Here is a 12,420-nt window from a genome sequence, read left to right as displayed (position 1 = left end):
AGCCTTGTCCTGTTCCAGTTTTTAGTAAAAACACTTTCAGCTTTTCCCCATTCAGTATGATGTTAGCTAAATTATGAATTCTGAAAAATAGTAATGAAGGATGTTAGAAGTTGGTAATTACTAGGGCAAATGAAAAAAGTTGAGTCCATCAAGAATGTTGGTGCCAGAGTAGGATAGTGAGAGATCTATTCAAGGTATGCCATTAACTGTGGCAGTCAGGATGGACATCACTGAACAAATAATATTTGGAGAAACATTTGATCAAGGTGAAGGGTTTTTAGAGAGAAGACTTTGATATAATACAGGCAGGAGTATATCGTGTATAATGTTCACGGTGATTTATTGAAGGGGGAGAAGGTTATAAGGAGACTTTATTGCCAGCTGGACATAAGGGTTTCTTAGGCCTTTTTTTTTTTTTTTTTGGCTCTGAATGAAATGAGAAGTCCTCGGGGTGGTATCACAATCCAACTCATGATAAAAAAAATGAAGGCTCTTTTAAGTTTCTCAACTCCATGTGTTAGCAATTCATATATGTGGGTATTTTATATTTCTCAAATAGCCACAACAGTTGTTTAGCCAGAAAATTTTTCCTCAACAATGCTGTTTATTTTTTTATTAAGTAAAGGCCAGTTTTGATATTTTTTCCTAACATACTAGACATTTAAATGTTAGTATAAGATTTAATTTTTATTTGTAATAACTATGATTAATAATAGCTACATTTTCTGAACTCTTGCATTGTGACAGACAGAATGAAAAGCATCTTAAATGTAATGATAACACATTTAATCCTTACAACAATCCTATGAGGTAGCTAATGCGATCTATTTTTACTGATGGGAAAATTAAGACACAAAGTATGCAAGTAAGTTTCTCCAAAAATCATCTTTTTGGAGATAGAGTGGGAATTTGAAACCAGTAACCTGATTCCACAACTAAGGCCCATCACATTTAAGCCACGTTACATTAGTAATATTCTCCGTGAGTGTTCCCTGAATGCTACCTCTGGGCACCAAGATTTCTTTGCGGTTGACTTGGGAATCTTTAATGCCAATAGCAACCATTTAAGTGAATCTCTGAGTCTTTGGAAGTACTTTTTAACTGGTATTTTAGTTTTTCTACCATGCCTTCAACCACAGCTAAATGGAAATCAAGTAAGCCACTTTTGTTTTTACATATTTGATAGAGAAATAAAAGAAAAATAATAGCCATTCAAGAGAGTAGTTTACATAAATTTCCAACCATGATAAGTTGTCATTCTGTATCAGAGTGTAATCACAAGGAGTAAAATTTATTTTTAAAATTACTCCACAATTTTATGTAGATATTTGCATATGCCAGTTACATTTGCTGTATTTTGCTATATTGGTATCTTGAGCTTGTAAATACTAGTGAATAATTATAAGTTTCCTTAAAGTGTTATTAGATCATCATGGAAATTCATGCATTTGCTGAAACATATAATCAAAATTGTGTGTTAAATTAATTCAAGAGTGAGAAGATAGAACATTTCATATAATTCCATATACATGGCTAATCCTCACAGTGAAATTCAAGAGACAGGAGGCCTAAAAGCTTAATTTTCTCTCCCAACTCATATATTATGTTAAAGCAAGTTATGTCTTAATCACTGACTTGGTTTTGTCATTGAATTATCATAGTCTTGACAGAAATTACTAATTTTCTCACTTGAAGTAAGTTTCAAGTGAAATTAGATTTAAGTTATTATTGCACCTTGAGAAACATTGTCTTGTACTTATATACACAGGCATAGGCACGTGTGTGCACACACACACACACACACACTCACAAACACATAAGTCAACCCCATATATGAATGAGTATATTTAGGGAAGTATTGGATGGTTGGGAAAGTCATGACACATGTTTGCATAGAAAAACAAAGAAAAAATGAAACAACCTTTCTGATGATCCAGTATATTTGGAAGAGTGTTTTAAGCACCACTGACAGCTTTCCATGGAGTAGTGTTATCTTACTATAACTCTAAAAAATCTATCACATATTTCACACCATTTTAAATGTTATTTTTTATTGGGTCATCCTTGTCCAATTTCCTCTTCATGTACCAGAAGCATAATCGTCTGTATCACTAATCTCACTAATTGTAGGATACTTTCCACAACCATACCCATACTATTTACAGTGGTATACCCACTGTCAATCAGGGTAGTTACCAAAACCACTAATATCCCTGGTTTAGGATAATTATGTAGATGCCAAGAAGCCATGTGTATATTTTCAAAATAAATTTTATGACTTTTTTGAAACCTACTTCCTTCCAGAAGTCCCACTATATTAGGAGTTGGGACCACACTGTATGAATTTTGAAGAACACAAACATTCATCCATAACAGTCTCTATTTAAAGAATGTGCATGAGTTTTGTCTGCATGGTGTTATTAGAATGTGTAAATTACATTGCTCTGGAAAAGGGAATCACTCTCTAATTTATCATAGTCCTTGCTGAGCCTTACCATCTTAATTCTTCCCAGATACTCTTTTTTTTCCCATTTGCTGAATTTATTTAAACAAATTGATTTAGAAATACCATAGAATTAAACAAAACTTCTGACATGTAAACATACCGCCATGTTCCTGAAACAGATGTTAACACCTGATAAGTTAATAATCACTTGTTAGCAAAGCTGTCCATTAATAAGGCCAGAATTCAGCAGAACTAAAACCATTTTGTTTCTTTAGCCTTCCTTGTCTGCAATACAACACTGTCAAACCACAATCAAAAAAAGATAGCATTGGATGGACAGATCAGTACCATTAGTTACAGCTGTTAAACAAGTTTCATTCTTGACCACATAAAACCAATTAAGCCAATCACATCAAATAAATCATGGCTTTTTTCTTTATCACACTCTTAATGGTGATATCTATCGATCCTCTGTACGTACTAGAACTGGTGACTCTTGATTTAGGACATTTAACTTGTCAACATATGTAAAGGTTTTGATATTAAAATACCCTTTCCATTCTCTCTTTTAGGATGGAGAACCTAATAAGGGGAAGGAATCCCCCACAATATCAGAGAAGTCCTTGTAAAGAGGTTCGTGCAGCACTTCGGAAGAGGCCTGAAGAGGAGTGTAAGTATATTTAATAGGATTAACCGTTTTCTATATAGATTTTGGTGAGTAACACAGTGAAATGAAAGAGTTAACCTTGAAATATTTAGTTAGATAACAGAGGTATTCGGTAACTATTTGTTGAATTGAGTTTTTTATTTATTTATTTATTTATTTATTTATTTTTAAATTTGTCATAGGGCACATGTGTTCACGGGAGACAGAAAGAGAAAGTGAGAAACCAACCCCCTGGGGGCTGGCTATGACACAATCCCTTTTCCTTCGTTCTCTTCTTTGGTATTTTGGGCATGCATGCACACATATCCAGTGTGTTTTTCAAGCCACCAGGTCCAAGACTTAAACTGTGTTGTTGACCAAATGAGATCTAGCTGCCTCAGTCACCACACCACTGGCTGACTCTGGATTGAGTTGACATTTTTTTTTTGGGGGGGAGGAGATTTTTGATATAGGATATGCGTGCTTGCCAGAGAGACAGAGACAGAGAAACAAAAAGTGAGAAATCACTCCCCAGGGGGATGGCCATGCCACAGTCCCTTCTTCAGTCTCCTCTTGGGGTTTTGGGAATGCACACACACACACCTGGGGTGAGTTGTAAGCCATGAGATCTGGGACTTGAACTGTGGTCCACTACATGAGAGTCCAGCGGCATAACCATTATGCCATCTGCTGATCCCTAATTGAATTGATTATTAAAAACGTATTAACAGAACCAGCAGATAGCATAATGGTTATGTCACTGGACTCACATGTAATTGATCGTGGTTCAAGTCCCAGACTCAGCATCTTAAAACCTATGCTGGGTGCATGTGCATGTGTGCCCAGAATCCCGAGAGGACAATGGAGGAGAAGGGACTATGTCGTGGCCATCCCTCCTGGGGATGATTTCTCACTTTCTGTCTCTCTGTCACTCTCTGTCGCTCTGGTGAGCACACATGTCCTTCAAAAATCCCTTTCTGAAAAAAAAAAAAGAAAGATTATCGTATGTTATCTGAATGCAAGTACTTAGAACTTTGCTTTGTTGAGTGTTCATTTGGTATATCAAGGTGCTCTACTGATAAGTGTATGTATGTATATACATATAGTTCTGAGAAGTTCTTCAGTAAAAACTTTTTAAAATATGTTTATCTTCAACATATTCCAGTTCCACGTGTCCACAGTGCTATTTTAATATATTATATATATATGGCATAATGGTTACATTGCTGGACTCCCAAGTACTCGACTGTGATTCACACTATGAGCCTGTGACTTAAAACTCATGGTGGGCCTATATGCGTGCAAACCCAAGATCCCAAGAGGAGAAGGGATTGTGATGTGATTTCTTTCTTTCTGTCTCATTGATGAGCACATGTGCTCTATAGGAAAAAAATCTCTCTGGAAAAAAAAAATTAAGGACTTTTTGAAAAGACTCATTAGACTAATCAATACAAAAAAAAAAAAATTAGCCAAACAGAAACATTTAATTTAATTGAACAAAGAACAAGTTTGGAGAAGTGAATGCTGTGTATTCCACCATAAAGTCACTTTAGTCCATCTTTAAATTATTAAATATTAGAAAATATAATTGTCTGTAGAGGTTTTATTTATATATTTATGGTCTGCAGTATATAGTAGACTGTTTGAGACTTTTGACCTAACAGTCACATTTTAATTTTATTAGATGATCTGTAATACCAACTTTTCTCATGGTTATTTACAAATAATTATTTTTTCAGAACTAAATCACATTGCATTATGACAAAAACTTACCTGAATTTTATCCTTTTACAAGAACTTGAATTTATTAGAGATAAAGCAAATGTAATGAGTTCACTGACATATTCAGTTTAGTAGACTTTTAAGATTATATTGGTATTTTAAATTAATTTGAAGTAGACTGTTCTGGGTAAAGACATTGCTCTGGGTAAAATCAGACACATTAAAGCCATGCAGGCTCATGGAAACTCAGGTACTTTTGTTTTGTTTTAGTTTAAAAATCAATAGATTGCCTTATTGGGCTGATATCTATGTCATTCAATATGGTGTTAATCTTCATTTAATTGGTAGACTTATAACTTCTAACACCACAAGCAGCATCCAATTAAAACTAAAATTTGGCACAGTCACAGTGGCATATGCTGCTAAGATGCTTGCTGTGCTTTATAGGCTGAGAACACAGGGAGACCTGGGTTCAATTCCCAGTACAATCTAAAAGCTGGGTCTAGTGGCAAGTGCCTGTAATTAAAGCAACTCAAGAGACAGAAGAGAAAAATGAGGAGCTCGAGACTGGCCTCAGCAATATAGCAAGACCTTGTCTAAAACCGAAAAGAGCCCGGCGTGGTGGTATGTCTGTAGTCTCAGTTGGAAAGGTGAGGCAAGAAGATCAAAACAGCCAGATCCTGTCTTAATAAATAATAATTTTTATTATTGTGATATTAACAATCATAATACTTAAAAGTTAAGAAAACACTTTTTTTCACAAAAAATATCTCTAAGTTACAGATTTTTGCATTAAAGAATCACTTCTTTTATTGAGTTCATAGGAAAACCTTGGGGTTTCTCCTTTATGCTTGTTTAACACAATCAGCCTAGTCTCTGGTATAGTTCTGAAAATGTCATTTAAAAACTCAGAAGGGGTTTTGTGGATATCTCTGCATTTGATTCTCACAGAGTTGCTATTTAACATAAACAAATAACTTTTCAACACTTTTTGTATTTATTTGGTCTTGGCCAAGGATTGGCCAAATCCTCCCTGATACCTGTTCCTGTACATAAAATTGTATTGAAACACAGTCATCCCATATTTATTTAAATATTGTGTATAGCTGTTTTCATAATACAAAGGGAGAATTTAGTGGTGGAAAGATACCATGTGGCCCAAAAAGCCATATGTATTTATTTGATTCCATATAGAAAAATAGCTATTTTTTTTGAGAGGTTTTTGCTATACTGCAGGTGCGCTCACCAGACAGACAGAGAGAGACAGAGAGACAGAAAGTGAGAAACCGCCCCCCAGCCACGCCACAATCCCTTCTCCTCCACTCTCCTCTCGGGATCTTGAGCACGCATGCACACGCACCTGACATGAGTTTTAAGCCACCGGGTCCGGGACTCAAACCGCGGTCGACTACATGGGAGTCCAGCAACATAGCCATTACACTTACTGCTGGTACCCTAGAAAAATGGCTATTGAGAATGAGATTTCTAGACCAGCAGCACCATCACCTAGGAACTTGTTAGATATTCAGATTGCAGGGATGCAACCCCCAAAACATCTATTGAATAAAAGTAGTTTCCCCTCTATTCTTTTTGTCTCTTTTTGTTTCTCTTTGCTTGTTATTATTGTTCTTATTATTTCAAACTAACCTTTCATTTGAGGATAATAAGGTATGTTTTTTAAAAAAATACAAATCCACAAAATTTCTACCACTATTTGTAGCAATAATAATAATATATGACAAGGAACAAGTTATAATAAGTGCCATGAAGCTGAAATTCTTACAAGAATTTTAGTGATTTGTATTAGAGGGTAATATAGCTAATGCAATGGCATAGTTCTCTATGATTCCGCACATTCATTGTCAGCTCTAGCCCAAGATTTCTTGGTCAACTCCCACGGAAAACTGCCACTTTGGAAAATCATAGCAAGTAAAATAGTAGTGACTTCCCTTTACTGAAAATTGAAAAGAATATAAGATCCTCCAGATATAAGGAGAGCCCTCCTCTCAGAAAGGTTTTGCTAGATAACATAGTTCATACCATTTTTCTTTTACAATCTTTTATCCAAATCTTTTACATTTTCAATGCTAAGATCAACATTAGGTCTCCAGATGTAGCTGTTAGCCAATTATTTAATATGAGTTATATTTAGCTGTATTGCCTCTAGTGTAGCTGAGACTACTATTAAATAATAATAGACCTTTACAAAAAATAGACTTAAATTTTCAAATTATTCTCCCTTTTAAAAAAGAAGTAAAAACTTTGTGCCTTAAAACCACAGTCTCTTTCAGCTGTAGCCCTATGGTCTTGTTCTTTTCTCAGGCAAATCTTCCAAAAGAGTCATCTGTACTCGCTCCACTTACTTACTTCCCACTCACTCCTTCAAACCTGTCCAAGCTGGCATTTCCCCAGTCACTCTACTGAAACAGCTTTTATTCTGATCACCAGTAGTCACTTTATGTTGCTGTGATAGTTTTTTTAATTTCTAACTAACAAATTGCCACAAACTTAGTGACTTAATATAGCACTGATTTATGATCTCAACATTTCTGTGGGTCAGGGTGCTAGGCATAAGTTTTCTATTTCAAAACTTCACTAGGTTGATCTCAGCAGAAGCTCAACTGGGTAAGAATTCACTCCCAAACTCGTTTAGACTATTGGCAGAATGTATCTCCTTATGGTTATAGTACCAATAGCTCTAGTTTTTTGCTGGAAGCGACCCTTAGGTTCTAGAAGCCTTCTGCAGTTATTATTTTTTTATTATTTTTATTTTATTTTATTTTTAGAATTATTTTATTTAACTTTGTTTGTTTGTTTGTTTGTTTTAATTTGGCCAGAGTGGGACAGGATAGGAGTGGGGGCGGGGGGAGTCCAGGACTTTAACCATGGTTGGCCATGTAGGAGTCTAGCACCTTAATCACTACAACATCTACTGGTCCCAAAAGCCCCATGCAGTTCTTTTTAAACGATATGAAGCTTTTGTTGGTTTGCTTTGTTGTTGTTGTTAACAAGTCATAGGGTATGTGCATTTGCCAGAGAGACAGAAAGTCTAACAGAGAAAGGGAGATAGTATCCCACAATGAATTCAAGCCATAATCCCTTCTCCAATGTATTCATCCTGTTGGGATTTGGAACACTCAGGCACATATGTCCAATGTGTTTTTCAAGCCACCAGAACCAGAATTCAAACTGCTTTGTTGGCCATATGGGAACTCCCTCCCTTAACCAACTAGTCCCATAGGACTAGCTGAATCTGGACATTTTAAATACGGCTGTTTATTCTTGTCAGGAAGAGAATACAACTGCGTTTATCTATGCCAAGCACACTCAAGACAATCTACTTTGATTAGTTTAAAACTAACTGTATGGGGGCCATAATTATATCATCACTTCTGCTATATTCTATTGGCTAGAATAAAGTCACAGGACCAGCCTACATTCAAGTAGAGGGGATTATACAGGGCTCAAATATCAGGTGGCATGAAGATGATCATATGGCCATCTTAGAATTCTTCCTACCATTGGCTAAATGTTTCAAGCATTTCTTTTTATTTAGTACTTTTTTTACTTGACTTAGCAAAATTCAATACTGCTGATCTTTTTCTGCTTTTGAAAATTGCTATAGGCTTAATGTTGGTTTCTCTCCAAAATATGTACTTTGAAACATAATCATCAAGATTGGGGTACTAGAAGGTGTGTCTTTGAGAGATGATTAGACCATAAGATTGAAGCTCTCATGAATGGAATTAATGCCTTTATAAAAGAGGCTCCAGAGAGCTCCTTATCCCTTTCACCATGTGAAGACACATCCAGTAGGTGCCATCTATAAACTAGAGTGTGGTTCTTACCAAATAGGAAATAAGCTATAACATGATCTTAGTCTTCCCAGCCTCCAAAGCTATAAGGAGTAAATTTCCATTGTTACAAACTACCCAGTTTATGATATTTGTTATGGCATCCTAAACATACTAAAACAGAAATCCTCTAATGCTTTGGCTACCATAATACAATATTTTCCTAGTTTCCCTCCAGTATCTCTGGTTTACTCTTTTGAATGCTGACCTTCTCTTTTCAGATATAGAATGTCAGAATTTCTGAAGACAGTTTCAAGTCTTCTTCTTTCTAAATATATTGTTTCCACAGTCTCATTATGTGCATTGTCAATTATTTCTATAATCAAATGACTCACAAGTTGAAACCTCCTGCCCAACCTCTCTCTATTTGTCTTGACGTGTACTTGACACATCAAGAGTACCTCAAATGCAACAAATCCAAAACATACTCCATGATCTTTTACTAAAAAGCAAATAAACAAACAACTTGTTCCAATATTTTTACCTGAATGTTATCCACTATTAACTACATAGGTTCAAAATACATAATACTTGGAGTCATCTTTTATACCTTTGAAGAAGGCCAAACTTGCAATTTTATAAACAGATAAAAATAGATTTATTTTGACTTTTAATACCTTCAGAGTCATTAAAACATCTGACTATGTATTAAATATCATATCATGAACTATACAAAATTAGGTAAATGAGTTCCACTCTCTGATACATTCTTTGAACAAAATCTCTCTTATTCGCTATTTTATCAAAGCACAACTTGCCTGGTTTTTAAGAGGCATTTAACAGATATTTTACAATTAATAAAAACTGAATGAAGAGATGAATTACTTAACTTTAAAATTAAAATGCACTGGAACCAGCAGATTGTGTAACGGTTGCATCACTGGATTCCCATGTAGTCAACCGCAGTGCAAGTCCTGGACCCAGTAGCTTAAAACTCACACCAGATGTGTGTGTGTGTGTGTGTGTGTGTGTGTGTGTGTGTGTGTGTGCCCAAGATCCTGAAAGGAGAATCAAGGAGAAAGGATTGTGGTGTGGCCATCTACCCAGGGGGTGATTTCTCGCTTTGTGTTTCTCTGTTTCTCTCTGTCTGGCAAGTGCATGCACCCTATACCAAAAATCTCTCTTTAAAAAAAATGAAAATATACCACAAAAATCTGTGGAAAGGGAAGGAAGAGTGGGAATAAGGTCAAACTTTCATTTCTAGAAAAAGAAGAATAGATGTATCTTTCCATGTTTCTTCCTTCTGAAGGCAACTATATACCTAAAGATTATTCAAGAGACAGTGGTGAAAGTACTCTAAAAATCTGAAATAGCAAGGTAGACTGAGACTTCAGGACTTGAGGAAAGACAGCATGGGATATTCCTTAGGTTTTGTTTTTATTATCCATATATCCCTGAACTGGCACGGAGACTAGCAGCTTGATATTGTCAACAGAAATAAAGGGAAAAAAATTTTAAAGGGAAAGAAATAAAAGTATTGGACTGACTATTCTCATCCAAAGGACAAGGAGAGGGGAAGAACAGCAGAAATCTGGTAAAGAATCCCAAACTTCATTCTGTAATCCTGGTTGATAGGCAGTTCCATTCACTTGGAGCTACAGAGCAGTAAGGCCCCAGGCCATCTGATTCCTGCTCTTCTTTGTAGGCAGACCTAGCTAGTGGTAATGGTGACACCAGTGAAGCCCTGTGTTTCCTTATACTTCACCCAGTGTCATAACAAGATCCAGGCCCAGTGGTTTTTGTGCCTTCCCAGAAGATTACCCAGCAACATTAGTGAGCACAGAGCAGTGCTTTCCACCCTTACAGATGACATTACAGGGTTTGAGCAGAAGTCCCAACAGTGCCAGAAAAACAGATGAGAGCATCATTAACATAATCAGGGGTCAGAAAGCTATCATTAGGACTAAGGCCCACAAAAGTGGTCCAAAACCTATAAGCTAAACTTAAAGAGGATAAGTGCCTACCAAGATAGAAGATTTCAATGGGATAAGGAGTTTCTTAACATCATAACCAAATATTCAATATACAATTGTCTATCACTCATCATACTATTAGGTAGGAAAAAAACAAAGTCTGAATGAAAAATGACAATCAACTGACCCAAATACCAAGATAAATCAGCTATCAGATGTTGGAATTATCCGAGAAGGAAATTGAAGCAGCTATCATAAAAATGCTTCAACCGGTATACTCTGTGGAATACTACTCAGCCATAAAAAATAACAAGACCCTGGAATTTGTTAGAAAATAGTCAGATATGGAGGATCTATTGCTGAGTGAAGTAAGCCAGGCTATGAAAGAAAGATATTGTATGTATCCACTCAATATATACCGACTATCCGCACTCTATGATAGAGAGCAAAAAATTGGAGGACATAAAAGCAGTGAAGGTACTTAATGAGAATAGGACAGTGTGGAATGGAGGAAGTGAAGAGAAGAGGATAGAGAAAGATAGCAAGTAAACAATAGAGAGGCAGGACGTTAGTGAGAAACAGATATGGCTTATTAACTGTTGATGACATGTATAGTATTCTCAACTGGATTGGTCTGAGAAGTATTTCATGATGGGCAAAGTATTTTTACAAGCAAAACGAGAAATAGCAATTGACTGTTTTATAAAAATAATTAGAATAATAAAAATAATGATTGGGGAAAACAGAAAAGATATGGAATGTTGAAGTGGGGAGATTAATGTCTCTGTACTGACTGACATGCATGGCATTCCCTTTTGAAAAAACAATGTAATACACTGTAAAGTTATATGTAATCCAATGTAATATAAAGAAGATTATGATGATAATAAAAACTAAAAAAAATTTAAAAAAAGAAAAAAAATGCTTCAACCACAAATGACATAATCTCTCTTGAAACAAGTGAAAAAATATAAAATTTCAATAAAATAAAGTTATGAAAAAGAACCAAATGAAAATTATGTGCCTTAAATACACAATAACCAAAATAAAATTCCCGCTGCATGGACTGAATAGCAGAGTGAAAATGATAAAGGATAGTCTAACAGAGATCACCAGAAGATTTGCTCTAAAGAATATAGGCTAAACAAAAATTAAAAGAGCCTCAGAGATTTGTGGTAAAATTACAAAATACCTAATATTTGTATCATTGGAATTCCAGGAGAGGAGAAAGAGTATGGAACTAAAAAAGATATTTGAAGAATTAAGTAATAGCTTCAAACTTCTTGATCGTGGCAAAAGACATAAATCTAGATATTAAAAAAGCTGGGTAAACTTCAAAAAAAAAAGATAAGATCCTCCAAAATATACATAAATATATTTCATAATTAAGCTTCTGAGAACAAAAGATAAGAAAATCTTAAAAACAGCCTGCCAGAAATAATACAATTAGCTAAATGGAATACTGATTCAAAAGACAATGAATTTTTGCAGCCCAAAACCCAGTAAAAAGCCAGAATCCATGTGCATCTGAGGTAGGCCTAGCCCTGACCGTTTAACCAGAAAGCCTCTGCCGCAAAACTCTTCTTCTGGCCCAACACCCAGAGAAAAGCCAGAGGGTAGGAAGTAACATATAATTCCTCAGATGACCAGAAACCACCACCATAGAAGCACAAGAACTATGAGAAATCAAGAAAATATCTACCCCCCAAGGGGAAAGAACAGCCTTTTATCATCCACAAACAGTACAGCGAAACTACTGGACATGTCAGATAAAGAGTTTAGGATATTCATAGTGACAAGGCTAACAGAGATGCAAGAGAAGAGAGATGATGAACTGTG

General features: G+C 35.6%; 1 protein-coding gene across 1 annotated transcript in view; it reads left to right on the top strand.

The window, feature by feature from the left end:
• The window catches only part of LRRC7 (leucine rich repeat containing 7), a 543,267-nt gene that overhangs the window by 110,119 nt on the left and 420,728 nt on the right, over window positions 1-12,420 (top strand). Inside the window, exon 2 of the mRNA XM_006167144.1 lies at window positions 3,019-3,116. Within this exon, the coding sequence (XP_006167206.1) occupies window positions 3,019-3,116 (98 nt within the window). The remainder of the gene's footprint in view (window positions 1-3,018; window positions 3,117-12,420) is intronic.

Source organism: Tupaia chinensis, unplaced genomic scaffold (genome assembly GCF_000334495.1).
Source record: "Tupaia chinensis unplaced genomic scaffold, TupChi_1.0 Scaffold144529_1, whole genome shotgun sequence".
Classification (NCBI taxonomy): Eukaryota; Metazoa; Chordata; class Mammalia; order Scandentia; family Tupaiidae; genus Tupaia; species Tupaia belangeri.
Note: the sequence above shows the minus strand (reverse complement) of the source record. Positions and strands in the feature narration are given on the sequence as shown.